Source organism: Debaryomyces fabryi (assembly GCF_001447935.2).
Source record: "Debaryomyces fabryi strain CBS 789 chromosome Unknown contig00169, whole genome shotgun sequence".
NCBI classification, from domain to species: domain Eukaryota; kingdom Fungi; phylum Ascomycota; class Pichiomycetes; order Serinales; family Debaryomycetaceae; genus Debaryomyces; species Debaryomyces fabryi.
The window spans coordinates 1-19,789 of NW_015385595.1; the positions used below are offsets into that span (position 1 = coordinate 1).

Sequence of the window (19,789 nt, forward strand, 5' to 3'; positions counted from 1 at the left end):
TGTCGATTCCTTTACACAGCCTTTTTAGAAATAACGGACTAGTCAACTGTACCATTCAGTCGCTTCATTGGAGGATGATGAAAAAGTGAAAAATAAATGGTCTTAAATTTACGCGGGTCATAGTATACTACAAAACACCGGTAGCGTAATCGGTGAATGCAAAGTACTTAAGGTGTCAAAATCATGACGTATTTAGCTCCAACATCGACTGTAGATCATGTTCACCGGTTTAGTTGAACAAGTTGGAACGGTCCTTGAATACAAGGACCAAGATACCTCAGCATCTGGAGGCAATGGTGTTTCTATGACTATTGGAGATTGCGCGTCGATCTTAACTGATGTTCACTTAGGAGACTCGATTTGCACCAATGGAGTTTGTTTGACTGTGACTGAGTTCAATGAAGAACAGACGCAGTTTAAAGTCGGGATTGCACCTGAGACCTTAAGAAGATCCAACCTTGGAGACTTGAAGGTTGACAGCAAGGTGAATTTGGAGAGAGCAGTTAATAGCGAGGTCCGGATGGGAGGGCATGTTGTACAAGGACATGTAGATACGGTAGCTGAAATCACCAAGAGAGTGCCCGATGGCAATGCAATCACTTTTACCTTCCGGTTGAGAGACAAGGAGTACATGAGCTACATTGTGGAGAAAGGATTCATTGCGATTGATGGGACGTCTTTGACGGTGACGGATGTCAACTACGATACGAGTGAATTTTCCATCATGATGGTCAGCTACACTCAGGCCAAGGTTATAATGCCATTGAAACATCAAGGAGCCACCGTTAACATTGAAGTGGATTTGACGGGAAAGTTGATCGAAAAGCAGATCGAGATCAATTTGGCCAACCAGATCGAGAACGAAAACAGTGCTTTGAGCAAGTTAATTTCGTCTATCATTGACAAGAAGCTTTCCCAGATTAGTAAGTAGCCAAATTGACCTAATAGGACTAGTGATATCCGATATATGTCCGTAAAATGTACAAATAATCCCGTAATACTAGTTCAAGCCGTAATTTATCGGTATGCGCACACTGCTCTTGCAACGATTACTCGGATGGCAAATAGCTGTGATGTTTATAGGGTATAATATACGTTATTACCTCCAAGCTCATTTAAATATTAACTGTTCATACTTTGGTACCAATTTAATCTTTAGGTACTAGACAATCCAATATCGTTCGATAATTTTGCACAAGAAAAATTACCATATAAATTTTTTTCCGTCTAGTTGTTCAAGCATACAGTAATCACTAAATCATGGATATTATTTTGGGTATCAGAGTGCAAGACTCTACAATCATCGCTACATCGAAAGCTGCAACCAGAGGTATTTCAGTATTGAAAGATACAGACGATAAGACCCGTAAATTGAACACTCATAATTTAGTTGCGTTCACAGGTGAAGCTGGTGACACCGTTCAGTTTGCAGAATATATTCAAGCTAATATTCAATTACATACCATGCGTGAGAATGACGTTGAATTGAGCCCTAAGGCCACTGCATCGTTTGTTAGAAATCAATTGGCTTCATCTATCAGATCGCGTAAACCATTTCAAGTCAATGTGTTGATTGGAGGTTATGATGTGAATACTGACCAACCTAGTTTGAATTGGATAGACTACTTGGGAACGCAAGTGGAATTACCATACGCAGCCCATGGATATGCTGCATTTTATTGTACATCCTTATTGGATAGACATTATAGAAAAGATATGAAATTTGAAGAGGGATTGAAGTTGTTAAAGGAATGTTTAAAAGAATTAGAGGCTAGAATGCCAATTGATTTCAAGGGCTGTTATATTAAAGTAGTTGATAAGGAAGGTATTAAAGTAGTTGAATAGGCTACCAAAATTGCTACTATCAAATAGGCTTATGTTGAAATTATTTAAACTTTTAAATTTCGTTATAGAGCATCATTTATATCTTTAGGTACTCAACCTTTATTTCCCTGTATTCGTATATACACTAATTAGCGTTATGAATTGCTATGATTCACTTTGACTGACCGTAAAGGTTGTAGACACCTCTATCGATTGAAGTAGTTTTTGTGTCACTATGATAAGTAGTGCTTGAAGAGATGATTAGAACTTGCAAAAAAAATTGTATCTATCAATAACTACGCTTCATTCATAAATGTCCCTGAATGTATGTGACACAGGCAAACTGCTTGATGATAGATTGTCAGAATTGGTAACGAAACATTTAGGAGTTCCAGATAAAGGTTTTATGTTATCAAAATTTGTAACTAGTTTGTATGGACAATCAGGTACAAGGAATAATAGTGATAGGAAATCCAGATTAAACGGCTTTATTGACGTGTTAAAGAACAACGGAGCTGGAGAGTTTCCACCCAAATTCATAGATGAGGCGTTTCTGTTAATAGATGAATATGAATACCATTTGCCTATCAAAGAAGAGCCAAAAGATGATATGCTCAGCGATAAACAAGCGACCGATTCAAAGGTATTCAAAAGTTTGAATATTCCTGACAAACCAGTACGATGGACAGAAGAAGATTTTGTAAATGAATACAAACACATTTCAAAGGAAGAAGAGAAAAGTACGAAAGTGGAAGTCAAACAGGAAAGTAATAATATAAAGCACGAAAAACGTTATACCGTTAAAGAAGAACCGATAGAAGCGGGAAACGTCTACAAAGGATATGTAAGTAATATAACTACTTATGGGGCATTTATAAGGTTAAATAATCCAAGATCATTTCAGTCTGGATTATGCCATGTATCCCAAATTTCGTTTGATGGGAGAACTAGAATTCAAAACCCTTCAGATGTTTTAAAATTGAATCAAGAAATATTTGTTAAAGTTTTGAATATTGAAACGCAAACATTTCAAATTGGCAGAAGAACCCCTAGAGAAAAAATTAGCTTATCAATGAGAGGTATAGATCAGACTACAGGATTGGATAGAAATGAAGAAATTAATAAAAATGCAACTGAAGAAAGAGAAGGTAGGATACGAAAGACTGATGATCAAAGTAAACACTCGAATAGAGGTGTCAAGAGAAGGTTGACATCGCCCGAAAGATGGGAAATAAGACAATTAATTGCATCTGGAGCTATGTCTGCCAAAGACTATCCTGAATTACTACAAGACGAGGATCCAAATGCTGCATTTCGAGATGATACAGCTAATGAGGATAACAACGACAATGATTTAGAAATTGATATAGAATTGAATCATGAGGAACCTGCATTTTTAAAAGGTCAGACACAAAATTCAGTTGACTTGGCCCCAGTTAAAATTATCAAAAACCCTGAAGGCTCACTTAGTAGAGTCGCAATGAATGGTTCAAAGCTAGCAAGAGATATTAAAGAAGAGCGGTTGAAAGAGAACCGTGAGAAAGAGAAACGGGCAAGGCAAGAAAAAGCAAAAAGTAAAGATTCACACGATCCTTTGAATAGAGAAAATAATGCCCAATATACTGAAATTGTAAATACTAATGAAAAGACTCAGAATTTTTTATCGGAGTGGAAAAAATCTCAGATGGATAAAAACATATCATATGGAAAGCGGACCAAGCTTTCAATGAAGGAGCAAAGAGAATCTTTGCCTATATTTCCTATGAGATCTAATTTAATAAATGCTGTGAGAGAAAATCCATTTCTTGTAATTGTTGGTGAAACTGGTTCAGGGAAAACTACTCAAATTGTACAATATTTGGCTGAAGAAGGCTTGGACAAAGTTGAAGGAGAGCAAAAGATTATTGGATGCACTCAACCTAGGAGAGTTGCTGCTGTTTCTGTTGCAAAGAGAGTTGCAGAAGAATACGGATGTAAAGTGGGAGAAGATGTAGGATATACTATTAGATTTGAGGATAAAACAAGCAGGAATACAAGAATGAAATATATGACAGATGGTATGCTTCAAAGAGAAGCACTAAACGATCCTCTCATGAGTAAATATTCTGTTATCATGTTGGATGAAGCACATGAAAGAACTATTGCAACAGATGTTCTTTTTACGTTATTGAAAAAAGCTGTGGCCAATAATCCAAATTTGAAAATCATCGTTACATCTGCAACACTTGATGCAAACAAGTTTTCAAATTATTTTAATAGTTGTCCTATTATAAAGATTCCTGGACGAACATACCCAGTAGATATTCTTTACACTAGAGAGCCGGAAATGGATTATTTATCGTCTGCTTTAGACTCAGTTATACAAATACACATATCTGAACCCGAAGGGGACATCTTGGTGTTTTTGACAGGGCAGGAAGAAATTGATACTAGTTGTGAGGTGCTTTTTGAAAGAATGAAGGTTTTAGGAGATACAGTACCAGAGCTTATAATTTTACCTGTTTATTCTGCATTGCCGTCTGAAATGCAAAGTAAGATTTTTGAGCCAACTCCTCCAGGTTCAAGAAAGGTTATTCTTGCTACAAATATTGCAGAAACATCGATCACCATTGATGGTATATATTATGTTGTTGATCCTGGCTTTGTTAAAATTAATGCATATGATTCCAAATTGGGTATGGACTCATTAACCATCTCTCCAATTTCTCAAGCACAAGCAAACCAAAGAAGTGGTAGAGCTGGGAGGACAGGACCGGGGAAGTGCTATAGATTATATACTGAAAGTGCATTCAAGACTGAAATGTTACCAAACACAATTCCAGAAATTCAAAGACAGAATTTATCTCATACAATTTTGATGTTGAAAGCAATGGGTATAAATGATCTATTAAATTTCGAATTTATGGATCCCCCACCTACAAATACTATGTTGAATGCTTTGCAGGATCTATATACATTATCAGCTTTAGACGATGATGGTTACTTAACAAAATTGGGTAGAAAAATGGCGGAATTTCCTATGGAGCCTGCTTTGGCAAAGACTTTGATCATTTCAGTTGATTTTGGGTGCTCAGACGAGATATTGACTATAGTCGCAATGCTTTCAGTTCAAACGGTGTTCTTCAGACCTAAGGAGAAACAGAAAGAAGCAGATCAAAAGAAATATCGGTTCCACCATCAATATGGCGATCATTTAACACTATTAAACGTTTATCGATCTTGGACCTTGAATGGCTGCAATAAGCAATGGTGCATGGAAAATTACATCCAGGATAGAAGTATGAAAAGAGCTCAAGAAGTCAGAAAACAGTTGGTGCTCATCATGTCAAAATATAGACACCCCATAATTTCATGCGGTTCTAACCTTGACAAAGTCAGAAAGACTCTCTGTGCTGGTTTCTTCAAGCATTCATCAAAAAGAGATCCACAAGAAGGATATAAAACTCTAGTTGAGCAAACTCCAGTTCATTTACACCCATCTTCTGCTTTGTTCGGTAAAAGTCCCGATTACGTGATTTATCACACTCTATTATTGACTTCGAAGGAGTATATGCATTGTGTGACGGTGATAGATGCAAAATGGTTGCTAGAACTCGCTCCAGCTTTTTTCAAAAAAACTGACCCCGCAAAACTCTCAGAGAAGAGGAAGAATGATAAGATTGTTCCACTATTTGACAAATTCCTGAAGGATAAAGATTCTTGGAGATTAAGTAGTCAGGCTTCTATCAAAAAACGAGCTCTTGGTAATAGTTGATTTGTAGAATTCCAATCACGTATTTTTTTGGTTATAATTTGATAGATGTATTGTTTTCAATTCACATGTAGATCAGTATCGAATGAAATTTCGCATAAAAAATAAAGATAAAGTATTTTCCGCATAAAAAAGTAGCTAAATTCCATCTCTACACATTTTAAACGAGGAGATTCTATGGCTACATCCTATAATTTTTGATAGTTTACTTCTTGTGACGATGAGAAATGACATTAGGGATTCTATGTATGAGAAAGCTAGTATAAGTAGCTTATCGTCTAGATTGGGGCTTTCGTGGTCTAAACCAACAAGTAGAACGTTCAAGCCAGCACCCATACCGGAGGCCACTAATAACGGTACGAATATTTTGGACTGTTGTCCACTAGAAACCGATGGGAGAGGTAACTTTGTGGATATTAAAGGGAGAAAGATTACTTTGAAGGGTATCAACGTTGATGGTGCACTGAAATTTCCATGTACCCCGAACTTACCAAGCTATGCGGGTGACGGAAGCGATCCTGATAATATATTCTTTGAGGGAGAACAAGTACTGTTTGTTGGAAGACCATTTCCCCTTGAAGAAGCAGAGGATCATTTTGAGAGAATAAAATCGTGGGGATATAATACTATTAGATATTTGATAACCTGGGAAGCATTAGAACATTCAGGGCCCTGTAAATATGATGATGATTTTATTGCATATACCATAGACATGCTCCGTATTATTAATAAAATCGGGGGTCTCTATGTATTCATAGAGACACATCAAGATGTATGGTCCAGGTTTAGTGGTGGTAGTGGTGCTCCTATGTGGACTTTACATGCTGCAGGTCTTCAGCCTAGGAGATTTGCAATTTCAGAGGCAGCAATCCTTCATAACGAAGAGAGATTTCACAGGAAAAAAAACCCAGATACTTATGACCGAATGGTTTGGACAACAAATTATAAAAGATTAGCCGCATTAGTGATGTTTACTGTATTCTTTTCTGGGGAGAACTTTTTCCCGGGTTGTAAGATAAATGGAGAAAATATCCAGTCTTATCTACAAAGACATTATTTTAATTCTATTAAATACTTTTGGAAGGCTGTTACTCTGGCATTACCAGAAATGCTAGAGAATGGTAGCTTAGTTGGATTTGAACTGATGAATGAGCCTAGCTGTGGTTTATTGGGCTATAACAATATTGAGGAATTTCCTTGTAATCAACAACTTCGTGTCGGGACCACTCCAACTGTTTTCCAAGCCATGAAATTAGGTATGGGTCTTGCTTGTAAGGTGGATGTGTATAAAATTGCTATTACGGGTCCTCAAAAGAATCATTCTAAAATAGTAGACCCAAAGGGAGAGCGTGCTTGGTTAACGCCCGAAGAATCAAAATTTTACGACGATATATACCATTGGAGAAGGGACCCTAGTTGGAAAATTGGCGAGTGTCTATTTGCACAACATGGCATATGGCAATGGGATGAAGATATTGATTTCACCAAACTAAAATCTTACTCAGAATATGAGAGATTAAATATTAGTGAGAATAAATGTAAAGTGAAAATTCCCGATTATTTCAGCAAGCCAAATAAGAATCACAATTTTAGCAAAAGTATTAGAGAGATAAACTTAGAATACTTTTGCAACAACAATTTTGTTGACTTTTATGTGTCTTTTAAGAAAACTATTCGTTCTGTTACACCAGATGCTTTTTTGCTAATTGAGCCGCCTGTTTTAGAAATTCCTCCAAAGTTAAAGGGCGACCACCGTCATATTATTGATTCGAAGACAGTTTACGCTCCTCATTACTATGATGGTATGTCCCTTTTATTTAAGACCTGGAATTCTAAATACAACGTTGATACGTTAGGGATTATGCGTGGGCGGTATTACAACCCGGTTATGGGAATTGTTATTGGAGAAAGGTCAATTAGGAGTTGTATCAAGAAACAATTTGCGGAAATGAAAAAAGAATGTGAACATAATTTAGGATATATACCAATATTAATGTCTGAAACAGGTATGCCCTTCGACATGGATGAGAAACAAGCGTATAGTGGTGGAAAATATCGTTCGCAGACTTCGGCATTAGATGCAATTTCCAACGCGCTAGAAGGTCTGAATATGTCACATACTTATTGGTGTTATACAAGCATTAATTGCCATAAATGGGGAGACCGTTGGAATAATGAAGATTTTTCATTCTGGTCACTAGAAGATAGAATCGATTTCTCAAACAATGCTAATATCAATGATGATTCTACTCCTAAATCAGCCTCAAACACTCCTAATTCCACTAGACAATCGCTGATTACAGGTAATCAAATGTCTTCTTTGAAGCTATCTTCCCGAAAACTCAGTGAAACAATGATGAAATCAAAACTTCGTCGTCAGAGTTTGAAGCTATGTGATAATATTAGTAACAGCTTTACCAAACTTGACATTAATGAGCAAAATAACAACAACTATAAGAATAAGAATAATGAAAATGAATATGAAAATAACAATACTAGGGAAGACGAAGGTTTCTACTCAAAATCTGGTACCCGTAATGGAGATGATGCCCCAAAGTTCAATAGTAATTTCTCGTTTGATAAACCGAAAGAAGTAGATGCATCAGATGTTCAATCTACACAATCATCAATTCTAATCAGTTCTAGTTGTGAGAATGTTAAATACAGGCATTACAGTAACTGCTACTCCTCACCAGATGGTGTTAGAGCTGTCAGTGCAGTTGTTAGACCATATGCTATTGCTTCAGCAGGTATTATTATGAATAACGAATTTCATATGAAAGCCGGCAAGTACATTTTAACGGTTCAAGTTAGCAAACAAAACAAACAGAAAAAAGATACACCTACTGTTATTTTTATCCCCACATGGCATTATCCTTATCTAAATTATGGAGATATAGAAATAAGTTCAGGGTATGTGAAATACAATCCACATTTACAATATTTAGAGTGGTTCCATGAAGATTTGAATTCAGAAAGCACTACAAAAGGATCAAGCAGCACAGAAGAAACTATAATCATTGAAAATCGTAGTGGTAGGTTGGAAGCCCCTCCACCAAGCGTAGATTCAAATGAAACAGGTTGTCCAGTTTCTTAAAAGTTGTATATGATCTTCTAATTCAACTTATTAGATGAAAAATTCAACAATTAATTTATATATTCATTAGAGTGTATACATCATATATTGTAACAAACTTGCATGCTTCATTTTTATCATAGTTTCGGTCAGTATAATGATCAATCAGATCCGTTATTTAAAATATTGTATTTTGCCATACTTAAGTAATCTATTAATCTCTAACCTTAAAATTCCAATGGATCTGTCTCTCTTTCTCTCTTATTATTAGCATTTTTTAATTCGTCTTTTAATAAGCCATTAACAAATTTTGCAAAGTAGTCTACATAAGGTTTCAAACTTGTTTTCTCAAAATCCAGGATCCTCCTATCATCAGATTCCGTTTCCGAATCAGCTTGCTGGCTTGAATCGCCTTGAATTCTTTTAGTCTCCCATATCTCTAATTCTGTTTGCAACAAGCTCAAATTTGGTGCATTCATTGGATTAAACCCATAAGAATCATCATCTTTATTATCAGATAAGTTTTGTAAAGGATTGAATGGAACACAAACATTTCCAGTTCCAGGGTGGATACAGAAAGGCGATTTTAACAAATGAATTAATTGCTTGGACACCTCAATATCTAATCTTGGGTACATGTAATATACTATGATATCCTTTTTGGATTCATTTAATTGATTTACTTGATTTTGATGTTTTAAAGTCTTTTTAGCGATGACATTAATATCTTCCCACTTAGACTTTGAAGTAGAAACAGTTCGTTGTTCTTTCCATTTTTGGCGTAATTCTTCTTGTAAAGAATTATCAGGCATAAATGCTAGTAATTCTTCGACTTTTTCCCATGCTTTGGAATCATTCAGCGAGTCCGCATTCGTGAACCATGGATCCTGCTCTTCTAGTATTATATTAACGAACTCTTGTTTTAAAATATTAAATGATCTCTCAACGTGAGGATGGAAAGGTCTCTTCAAATTTAACAGCTTCTTTCCGGATTTAGATTGTTTACTGCCTAAGACATCCAAATATTCAACAATTGACTTACGAGTAATTTCATCCAACGTACGTGCCTTAGGATCACTGACCCAACAATGGGCACCCCTTCTACCAGAGAAAACCCAAATTAGGTGCGTGAAGCCAAAATCTTCCCTCAATGCTTGGTCAATGATTTTTGATGCTACTTGTATGAATTTCCAACACTTCTTGCAAATATCAGTCCCCGAACAACACGTTCTGATATCATCATAATCCGTTAAATCGATATCAAATACCAACTCTTTACTTAAAGGCTTTAACGCCAGCTTTGGTAGGTTCTTACGTTCTCTTGGATTCACGGAGTATACCGCTCCAACTTCGAAACGAGTTGGGTTGGCCTTTACAACAGATTTTTTAAATTCATCAAGTGTTAAGTAAGAATTGTACCTTTGATATGCTCCAGATCTGAATTCATATGCAAATTCTCTCATAGTAAAATCTTTAGTTGGTTTGGGTGAATGATTTAACCATTGGAAGACATATCTAAAGGGTAATAATCTTTCGTAGTAAAATGCCATGTCTGATGAAGATGGTTTTTTGGACCCACTGTGTGTAACTTCTGCAACTTCATTTGTAGCGGGCTCTTCCTCATTTGAAAAGGTCCTCAAAACAGGGTCTGAATCGACCGACATTACGTCTTCCACTGGCATCCTATCGTTTTCTTAAACCGTAACTGACTCTAGTATTTACGTCTAATACATGATTTAAACAACATCGCGTAAAACAACGCGTAAGGTGGATCTGTCACGTGTTTATGATTTATTCAGTTTATTCAATATTACTATACAAATATATTATATAAAGTGATAAGGTACCTAGATATTTTACTGTTGGGTTACAAAGATCAAGGCAGCACCTTCATCACCAGCAGTTATTAATTTGTTTCCATTTTCCAACACAGTAAAATCTAAAACACCCATGTTATGACCGACACCAACGAACACTTCTTCGGCCGTTCTAGCATCCCATTTATAAATCTTACCGTTCATTGAAGAACCAATCAAGTATGGAGTTCCCTCAACGAATTCTAATTTAGTTATAGTGTCGTCTATTTTGACGGATTTACGTAATCTCCATTGCAAGGTATCAAACAACAATAAATCACCGGAGACCAAACCTACGGCCAACAAGTTAATCAGTGGTGCAGTACACCAGGATAATGCTTCGATAGACAATTCTGCTTCGTCTTCAGCGCTTTCAAGCGTCTTAATGGTATGAACAATTTTACCTGCGTCATTATTTATTATAGCCAATTGACCATCACGTCCACCAATGGCAATAACATTCTTGTAAGCCTTAAGAGAGACCCAAGGACTTTCTACCCCTTTGAAGTCGTCATATGGTTGCAATCTGTAGTTGACGGCACCAGTAAAACAATTCCAGTTTACAACGGTACCATCTTCAGAAACGGAGACTAAGCTTAATTCGTCTTCACCTTTGTCGGTGTTTACAAATATACCAGTGTTACATTCTAATGAGTGTGAGAAACCTGACATTAATTGCACAAGTGAATTACTGGATTCATCGATTTGGTAACACCACACAGATCCATCGTTAGCTCCGAATGCAAAATAAGGCAAACTTGGGTGTACGGTAATCCACAAGACTTCCTCAACTTCTTCCAAATCAGCAAACTTGGTCCATTTTTGACCATTCTTTGTTGACTTATGCACTTGGATATAACCATTCATATCCCCAGTAACGACGTATTTCCCGTCATGGGTAAAACCACCAGTGATGACTGATTCCTTGTGGCCTTGCAATTCACCGACGAAACGTGGCGGTTGTGTGTGTGTGGTCCACATAAATGCTGTATTGTCTCCGCCCCCTGTTACAACCATTGGTAAGGTAGGGTGCTTGAAAATAGTGAAAATCGAGTCCTTATGTTGGTCAAAATATGCCCATGAATTGTTTGACATATCTATCTCTAAAGTCTCACCGTCTTCTTCACCGTCAACGTCCATATCGGCGTCATCATCATCTTCTGGTGCTGGTGCGTTTACATCATCTTCTGGAACTTCTTCCTCGACCTCGTTGATGTTTAAATATTCTTCTTCTTCAACCTGATTTTGGCTTGTTTGTTCTGAGTAATCGTCCGTCATTATTCTTAATTTTTCTAAATGGAAATCTCTAAAACTAATGTATACAAGAAGTGAAATTACCCTATTATCTTAGCCAAATTCTTATAATTAATGGAGGTAATGGCAAAAGAAAAGTATTAATAATCCGTTACTGCTTACCGATGAGTTCTGAAAAATTTCAGGACTTAATACTATATACACTCCATATCAGAAACTTCTGCCACAACACCTTTTTCATGTTCATGAGAACAGGCATACCGGGGTCTTAGATTAAAGGTTTCAATCGATTGAGACCTATATAATCTAAACAGGCTTTTATTCATTCGGTGTTAACACTGCGTGTTCAATACACTTACTATTTTATCATCGGACTTAATCATAAAAAAGGCTGTTCGTGGATGCAATAAAATATACCCATTTATTACGAGCAAACTATTTTCAAAAATACACATACAATAGGATTCTAATATGTTAGACTGGGCATCTACGTTTCCGGGATATACACAATTATTAACCACAGCTAAAAAGGTATTCGGCAGAGTAATTCAAACGGGACCTACCCCAAGGCATGTAGGAATGATTATGGATGGGAATAGAAGGTACGCAAAAACGCACAAGATTGAGCTTAAAGAAGGGCACAATTTGGGGTTTGAGAGTATGGCTAATATCTTGGAGTTATTATACGAATCAGGAGTTGAATGTGCCACGGTATATGCGTTTTCGATTGAAAACTTCAAACGACTGAGCTACGAAGTAAATTGGTTGATGGACCTCGCTAAGCTGAAGTTCAGACAAATAAGCCAAAATGGCGAGTTATGTGAACAGTACGGAATTAAGATAAAGATCTTGGGGAGCACTGAACTATTACCGCCGGACGTATATGCTATTTTGAAAGATACCGAAGAAATAACTAAAGATAACACAAGAGCAGTGTTGAACATCTGCTTTCCATACACGTCGAGAGACGAAATCACTAATACAATCAAAAACGTTGTTAATGAATCTGTACAAAACAATGACTTTGTAGTCGACGAGAACACTATTGACAGATTCTTATATACTTCAAATTCCCCTCCGTTGGATATCTTACTTCGTACCTCGGGTACGTTCAGACTATCGGACTTCTTATTATGGCAATGCGTATCCTCTTCGTGTTCAATTGTCTTTGTCGACAAACTTTGGCCCGAATTTGGACCATGGGACATGTGTAAGGTTTTGATCAATTGGAGTTTTAACACATATTGGTACGGTAATGGAAGTGGTTATTCTACGGCAAATAAAAATGTGCGTAAAAATTCCTATCGACTCCAACCAAACATTGAGAAAGGCACCCTTGTACCAATCACAAATTCAAAAGGTGCAAGTGGCTTTGAGAGATACGCCTCAGAATACGAAGATGATGATGACGATAATAGTGACGAATATCAGAGTGATATTAAAAATATCGATTTTGTCAATGAGTCTGATACTGCCACATCAGAAAGCGAACCGGACTTGAAAAAGTCCAATTAATTCTAACTTACATATATTTTATAATAAATAATGCATTTGAAATTTAGGTTATATGAATATAATTATGCCTATTACCTAGCTACATCATCTTTATAATGTCAACTTTCCAGGTGCTATCTTGCTATCTGATAGTTGTATTAAATCACGTGGGGTCCATATTGACTCATTAACTGATGCACGTCGAGTAGCCATTCTTGATAAAGAATTTTCAGCTAAATATCTAGTTCAAATCATTAAACCAAGAGTAAATTAATATATATATATCATTATGGATTTAGTGAATCACCTACCAGACCGTTTGTTATTTGCAGTTCCTAAAAGTAAGTTTTTTTTCAAAATATAAAATTAACCTTAATTGGTATGATTGACACGCAATTAGTACTAACCAAATTCAGAGGGACGTTTGTATGAAAAATGCTGTAACTTATTGAAAGGAGTTGATATTCAGTTCAGAAGATCTAATAGATTGGATATTGCTCTTTCAACTAACTTACCTATTGCATTGATTTTCTTGCCAGCAGCAGATATTCCAATTTTTGTCGGTGAAGGTAATTGTGACTTAGGTATTACTGGATTAGACCAAATCAAAGAAGCAGATATGTTCGATTCTATTGAAGATTTATTAGATTTACAATTTGGATCTTGTAAGTTACAAATCCAAGTCCCAGCTGAGGGAGAAATCACTAAGGCTGAACAATTGGTTGGTAAGAAGATTGTCAGTTCATTCACCAAATTGAGTACCGATTATTTCAAACAATTGGAAAAGATTGAAGATGAAACTAAATTAACCACAAATATCAGATATGTCGGTGGTTCGGTTGAAGCATCTTGTGCATTGGGAGTTGCAGACGCCATTGTTGATTTAGTTGAAAGTGGTGAAACTATGAAGGCAGCTGGTTTGACTGCAATTGAAACTATTTTGCAAACTTCCGCTCACTTAATTTCTTCCAAGAAACCAAAATTCCCTGAATTGGTTGAAAGAATTCACCAAAGATTTGAAGGTCTTATGGCTGCACAAAAATACGTTTTATGTAACTACAACGCTCCAAGATCTATTTTGAGTACTGTTTTACAAATCACTCCAGGTAGAAGATCTGCAACTATTTCAGCTTTAGAAAAGAAGAGTGACGAAAATGAAGAATGGGTGGCTGTTTCTTCTATGGTCGAAAAGAAAAAGATAAGTGATATCATGGATGATTTGAAAAAGGCTGGCGCATCAGACATTTTAGTGTTTGACATCGGTAACTGTAGAGTTTAATTTTATAAAAATGGAATAGTACGTATAATTTATAGAAATCTACGATATAATAATTAATCTAGAGAAAAAGAACTATTTAATTGATAATTTGTCCACTGCCAAAAAGATTGCTCCACTCTTGGGTGAATTCTTTAAATTGTTGTATACTTCATTATCAAAAAATTCCTGAAGTTCCTTAACGATCGTCTCTCCAGCATAGACATAATCATCTATATCATTATATAGTTGACATGAAAATCTAGCGTATACTTTTTCATTGTTAAGGCAAAAAGGAACAAACGTATTGTGCTTGTTACAAATACGTTCCTCGAGATAAAGCAAGCATTCTTTCAAATCAGCTCTGTCGAAGTCCTCTGTAGCATATTTTTCTATAGGTACCTCTATACATACCATTGATGTAATTGCTGAATCATCTTCATTATCCAAGTAAGTAGTACCAGGCCAAATCTTCTCAGTAAAAAGTTAAACTACTTGATGGCTCAAATCTTCACAGTATTTCTGAATTACAGATTCACCTCCACATATATCCTTCCTAAACTGAATTGCCTCTCTAATTGTAGGGATGTTTGCTTTGTTTGTAGTACCAGTGTATTCAAATGTGTCAATAAATCGCATCTTATTTAATTCTTCAGTTTCTAAAGGGGTATCGTCGTCCAAGTAGGCAAATGAAATGGGTATCGAATGAACCTTTCTCTGGTGTTTTGGATCAACATAAAGTACTGCACAACCTCTTTCAACAAAAAGCCACTTGTGTAAGTTCGTGACAAAAAAGTCTGGTTTCAAATCTTCTAAAGATAATTTGATAAGGCCTATGCCGTGGGCACCATCAATTAGAGATAATACTCCATATTCTTTACACAATTTAGTAATCAGCTCAAACGGAAATCTAACAGAAGGAAGAGATGAAACTGTATCAAATAAACATAATTTTGGTGAACTCTTTTCGAATTCTCTTTTGAACTTTTCCAAAATTTCTTTGTTGGTCAATGGGAAGTTAAGTTCAATGACAATAGCTTCAATTCCAATTCTATTTTCTAAAAATTTAACTGTATTGGCACATGCCCTGTAGGTTGTTGAAGAGATTACAAATTTGTCGCCTTTAGCAAAAGGGTAAGATCTCAAAACTGTGTTCACTGCTAAAGTTGCATTTTCTAACAAAGCCAAATTATGATAATCACAATTTAATAAATCTTTATCTGCCACTAATTTTAAGGCCTCAATGTAATCACCTCTATTGTCATATCTAATAACTTTTTCAGGAAACAAGCATTGCTTTTCAATATTTTTTATATAAGAATCTAAAATTGGATCTGGCGTTAAACCGAAAGATCCATGATTAACATTAACAACATTCAGGTCTAGTTTTGTGAAGTACTTTTGCCTAAATTTCTTTCCAAATGGAACTTTGGGCTCGGGCATTCTTGATGTATAACGAAGCTAAAATTCAAAAGCCAAGCTGAATCTATGGTATTTATCTTAATTATCAATATGTGAGTCATGTACCGAGCGGGAAATTAGAACGAGCTATATTCGATGTGAGTAATTATTTATCAGTCAATTTAGGAAATGTACATTCTAGAGCAGGCAACTTTCCTAAAAATACTTAGAACTCTTAAAATAGATTCTAGTTAATGAAGATGCCATATTGATCAATCTTATATACCGCAAATTTTACCCTAAAACTAGATATTAAAATTTTGCAGCTACTGATTCTCATACACCAATGATAATTAAAAATGGCCTTTAACCTAAATACTAAAGTATGCTACTAAATGTGTATTTGTAGGCATAATGTTTCTACAGCGTGATAAAGCATTGAATAACTTCAAAATCTGTATGTCAATACTTCCCTATTGAAGCATATTTATAGTCAAAAATTTTAAATACTTGGGATGTCCATCATTAAAATTCGTAGAATCCTTTCCTTAGAGAACTTCTTCTTTTAACGAACTTCAATCTATTCCGCTTGTTCGTTGGCCATATTATGTTATCTGATATGTATGAAACCATTTACCTTAGTTTGAACTTATTTGTTGGTAAAGGCACTACTTTTATTATACTCTTGCCACCAAAGCGTAAATTTCGATATCAAGTTCAAGGAAGAACATCGTATCTTAACTAAAAAAGCCAAACAAGAATGTCTAGAGAGGATCCATTGAAGGCTGAAAAGGATTTTTCAGCTACCTTAGATGAGCAATTTCCAATTATCGAAAAATTAACCGATTACAAGGCTGCTGTAGATAAATATTTAGTTTTAGAAAAGCAGACCAGGCAATCATCAGATCTATCATCATCTAAAAGAGTATTGACCAAGATTGTTGAAACATTGACTGATAACAATGATTGGGAGTACTTAAATGAGTTGATAACTTTATTGTCCAAAAAACATGGACAATTGAAATCCTCCATTCAGACATTAATCCAAAGTGTTATTGACAAATTGAACACATTAGATGAAAGCAACAAGAAGCAACTAGAAATGAAAATGAAAATTATTGAAACAATAAGAACAGTTACTGACAAGAAGATCTTTGTTGAAGTTGAAAGAGCAGTTGTTTCTAAAATGTTGTCGGAGATTTACTTAGAGAAGTTTCAAGATTTGGATAAGGCCATTGAAATCTTATGTGATTTACAAGTTGAAACATATTCATTAATGGCATTTGATACAAAAATTGAATATATTTTAGATCAAGTAAAGTTAAACTTACAGAAGAAGGATTATAATCAAGCAAAGATTTTGAGTCGTAAGATTTTGCTTAAAACTTTAAAGAATTTCGAAAAAGCAGAAGCATACAAGACAACATATTTAAAATACCTTATTGAGATTAGTGTTTTTGAAAAGGATTATATCTCAATCGTGAAAAATTTATTGTTGTTGATTGAAATCCCGCTTGTTAAAGAAAACAAAGCAGAATTCCAAGAATATTTGGTTTCGATCATCTATTACATTATATTATCTCCATACGATAATTTCCAGCTGGATTTAATTAACAAAATCAAAACAAACCCAATTTTTAGCAAAAATGTGGATGCTAAAATTTTCAAATTATTAGAAATTTTCACTACCAACGAATTAATTCACTGGTCTAATATTGAATCATTATATAGAAATGATTATTTCAATAAGTCGTCAATTTTTCAAGGAAATGAGTCGAATTATGAAAATTTACAAAAAAGATGTGTTGAACATAACTTAAGAGTCATAAACAAATACTATCAGTACATCAAATTGGATAGATTATCATATTTGTTGCAGTTAACTAACCAACAACTGGAAACATACGTTTCTGAACTTGTTAATAAAGGAATGATTTTTGCCAAAATCAATAGACCACAAGGTATTATTAAATTTGAGAAGCAAAATAATAATAGTGAAAATATTAATGACTTATTGAATGACTGGTGTTACGACGTTGATAAATTATTAGAAGAGGTCGATAGTATTGGTCATTTGATTAATAAAGAAGAGATGATGTACGGTATCAAACAACGTGCATAGATTAGTCACCTTTTATAAGATAGCAAATAAATAATGAATGTAATAATCCAATGTAATTATATTAGCACAGTAAAGGTGTTATAAAATATTTGCTAAACAGAACGTAGAAATTTAATTTGTTTTACATAAACAGGCATTTAGATATCTTATAAAAATAGTATTTATCTTATGGACTACTAAGAAGTGGTGAATTAATTCAAAATTCATTGCATCAGATAAGGAATCCGGCCAATGCGACTATCAAGTTCAAATATGTGTAGTTCAAAGTATTTGCACCTGACTGCCTTGAAGAAGAGCTGGACGACCCAGAGCCAGAACCAGAACCAGAGCCAGAACTCGAGGATGACGAACTTGATGAGGTTTTTGTAGAAGAGGATGATCCAGTCTTTTTACCGTTCTTATAATCGCTAGAATCATCAACATCGTTGTTTCCATCAACACAAGCCCATTGGGTAGAAGCATCAAAACCATTTCCTTCAGGATCAACAACTGCATTGACATACTTTAACGCACCCTTTGGAGTACTTGGAAGCTTACTGGTAGCATTCCAGTTACTGTTCACGGATGGACACTTTGAATAGTCTAAGTCGGATTGGTAGTCACCATCACCCTTTGGATTGCTAGTTTTAGAGAACTCAGACTTCAAGTTATCAAAATCATCATTTGTGGTAACAGTTTTGTTATCGCTGGAAAGTTTAACTAATCCGTAGTTGTTGTCTTCTTCAGAGTATTCGTAAACTAGACCACCAGAGAATACCTTTGTCATCTTTTCGGAGTAGAGTGCTTCAACTTCAGTGAATGGTCTTGGAGTGGCCTTATTACAACCGTATTCAGATAAGAATAAAGGAATTGAGTAATTAGAATATTCCTCTACCTTCTTATCGTATCCACTTGTGGTGTACGACGAACGACCACACCACGAGTAATCGTTAAAACCAAACATGTCAACCCTAGCCATTTCGTCATCACCACAGTTGAAGAATTGAGCAGTTTCCAATCTATTTTCTTCAATGTCGGCAGCTGAGTAACCTACAGGTATAGAACGCAACTTCTTGTTCTTGATGAAAGTCTTAATGTCTCTGACAACGGCCTTCACATATGTAGCTGCACTTGTAGATTCTTCATCATTAATTACTTCGTTACCAGCAAAGAATCCCAAAACATTATCATATTGAGCCAAGTGGTTAACACTGGCTAAGACTTCGTTCAAATACATGGTATTGTAAGAACACTTGGCATCGTTTCTGGCTATAGAAGCATCGGGAATGTTAACATCAATAATCACGTAGATCCCAGCATCCGCTAACAATGACATACAGTCATCGTGGTCTGCGGTATTGTCGATAGAGTAGACTCTAAGAGTGTTAATACCCAAGTCCTTGAAGTACTTGATATCTCTCTCACATGTGTCCTTGTCCGCTAAGGGATCAAAAAGATTCGACGATCCCCCCGGTTGGTAATCAAGCCCCCTAATGTAAAATCTCTCATTTGATCCCTTCACGAAAAATGCGTTACCCTTGACTTCAACAGGCTCAATTGCAAGCCCCAAAGTGAGTATTCCTAATAAAAAAACAAATTGTTTCAACATCTTGTATCCTGTCCTTCGTAAATTGCGTGGTGGATATGGCTTAAATAAATGGCTTATAAACCCAATAAATTCCTTTTAAAAAGCGAGTGAATTTTTTAATATTTTTATACAGCAAAAGAGTGTTTGCTAGATAAAAACTGAATGCTTGGTTTTAGCTTATATATATTT

At 35.5% G+C, this 19,789-nt stretch overlaps 11 protein-coding genes across 11 annotated transcripts; 7 read left to right on the top strand and 4 right to left on the bottom strand.

Moving 5' to 3' along the window:
• Window positions 1-217: 217 nt before the first annotated feature.
• RIB5 (riboflavin synthase) lies at window positions 218-931 on the top strand (the record flags this gene model as incomplete). The annotated part of the gene is made up of 1 exon (XM_015613918.1): window positions 218-931. One exon carries the CDS (start codon window positions 218-220, stop codon window positions 929-931), a length of 714 nt encoding a protein of 237 aa, XP_015465244.1.
• Window positions 932-1,260: 329 nt separating this feature from the next.
• PRE1 (proteasome core particle subunit beta 4) lies at window positions 1,261-1,845 on the top strand (the record flags this gene model as incomplete). The annotated part of the gene is made up of 1 exon (XM_015613919.1): window positions 1,261-1,845. The coding sequence occupies one exon, from the start codon at window positions 1,261-1,263 to the stop codon at window positions 1,843-1,845; it is 585 nt and encodes a 194-aa protein (XP_015465245.1).
• Window positions 1,846-2,137: 292 nt separating this feature from the next.
• On the top strand, window positions 2,138-5,578 carry PRP22 (DEAH-box ATP-dependent RNA helicase; the record flags this gene model as incomplete). Its single annotated transcript, XM_015613920.1, has 1 exon — window positions 2,138-5,578. One exon carries the CDS (start codon window positions 2,138-2,140, stop codon window positions 5,576-5,578), a length of 3,441 nt encoding a protein of 1,146 aa, XP_015465246.1.
• Window positions 5,579-5,819: 241 nt separating this feature from the next.
• Window positions 5,820-8,672, top strand: AC631_05092 (hydrolase; the record flags this gene model as incomplete). Its single annotated transcript, XM_015613921.1, has 1 exon — window positions 5,820-8,672. One exon carries the CDS (start codon window positions 5,820-5,822, stop codon window positions 8,670-8,672), a length of 2,853 nt encoding a protein of 950 aa, XP_015465247.1.
• A 206-nt stretch (window positions 8,673-8,878) lies between these two features.
• Window positions 8,879-10,333, bottom strand: AC631_05093 (DNA primase subunit; the record flags this gene model as incomplete). The annotated part of the gene is made up of 1 exon (XM_015613922.1): window positions 8,879-10,333. The coding sequence occupies one exon, from the start codon at window positions 10,331-10,333 to the stop codon at window positions 8,879-8,881; it is 1,455 nt and encodes a 484-aa protein (XP_015465248.1).
• Window positions 10,334-10,507: 174 nt separating this feature from the next.
• Window positions 10,508-11,785, bottom strand: AC631_05094 (uncharacterized protein; the record flags this gene model as incomplete). The annotated part of the gene is made up of 1 exon (XM_015613923.1): window positions 10,508-11,785. One exon carries the CDS (start codon window positions 11,783-11,785, stop codon window positions 10,508-10,510), a length of 1,278 nt encoding a protein of 425 aa, XP_015465249.1.
• Window positions 11,786-12,232: 447 nt separating this feature from the next.
• RER2 (ditrans,polycis-polyprenyl diphosphate synthase) lies at window positions 12,233-13,276 on the top strand (the record flags this gene model as incomplete). The annotated part of the gene is made up of 1 exon (XM_015613924.1): window positions 12,233-13,276. One exon carries the CDS (start codon window positions 12,233-12,235, stop codon window positions 13,274-13,276), a length of 1,044 nt encoding a protein of 347 aa, XP_015465250.1.
• Window positions 13,277-13,874: 598 nt separating this feature from the next.
• HIS1 (ATP phosphoribosyltransferase) lies at window positions 13,875-14,534 on the top strand (the record flags this gene model as incomplete). Its single annotated transcript, XM_015613925.1, has 1 exon — window positions 13,875-14,534. One exon carries the CDS (start codon window positions 13,875-13,877, stop codon window positions 14,532-14,534), a length of 660 nt encoding a protein of 219 aa, XP_015465251.1.
• Window positions 14,535-14,996: 462 nt separating this feature from the next.
• AC631_05097 (uncharacterized protein) lies at window positions 14,997-15,953 on the bottom strand (the record flags this gene model as incomplete). The annotated part of the gene is made up of 1 exon (XM_015613926.1): window positions 14,997-15,953. The coding sequence occupies one exon, from the start codon at window positions 15,951-15,953 to the stop codon at window positions 14,997-14,999; it is 957 nt and encodes a 318-aa protein (XP_015465252.1).
• Window positions 15,954-16,671: 718 nt separating this feature from the next.
• Window positions 16,672-18,033, top strand: RPN5 (proteasome regulatory particle lid subunit; the record flags this gene model as incomplete). The annotated part of the gene is made up of 1 exon (XM_015613927.1): window positions 16,672-18,033. One exon carries the CDS (start codon window positions 16,672-16,674, stop codon window positions 18,031-18,033), a length of 1,362 nt encoding a protein of 453 aa, XP_015465253.1.
• Window positions 18,034-18,244: 211 nt separating this feature from the next.
• On the bottom strand, window positions 18,245-19,621 carry PGA4 (1,3-beta-glucanosyltransferase; the record flags this gene model as incomplete). The annotated part of the gene is made up of 1 exon (XM_015613928.1): window positions 18,245-19,621. One exon carries the CDS (start codon window positions 19,619-19,621, stop codon window positions 18,245-18,247), a length of 1,377 nt encoding a protein of 458 aa, XP_015465254.1.
• Between the last annotated feature and the right edge of the window lie 168 nt (window positions 19,622-19,789).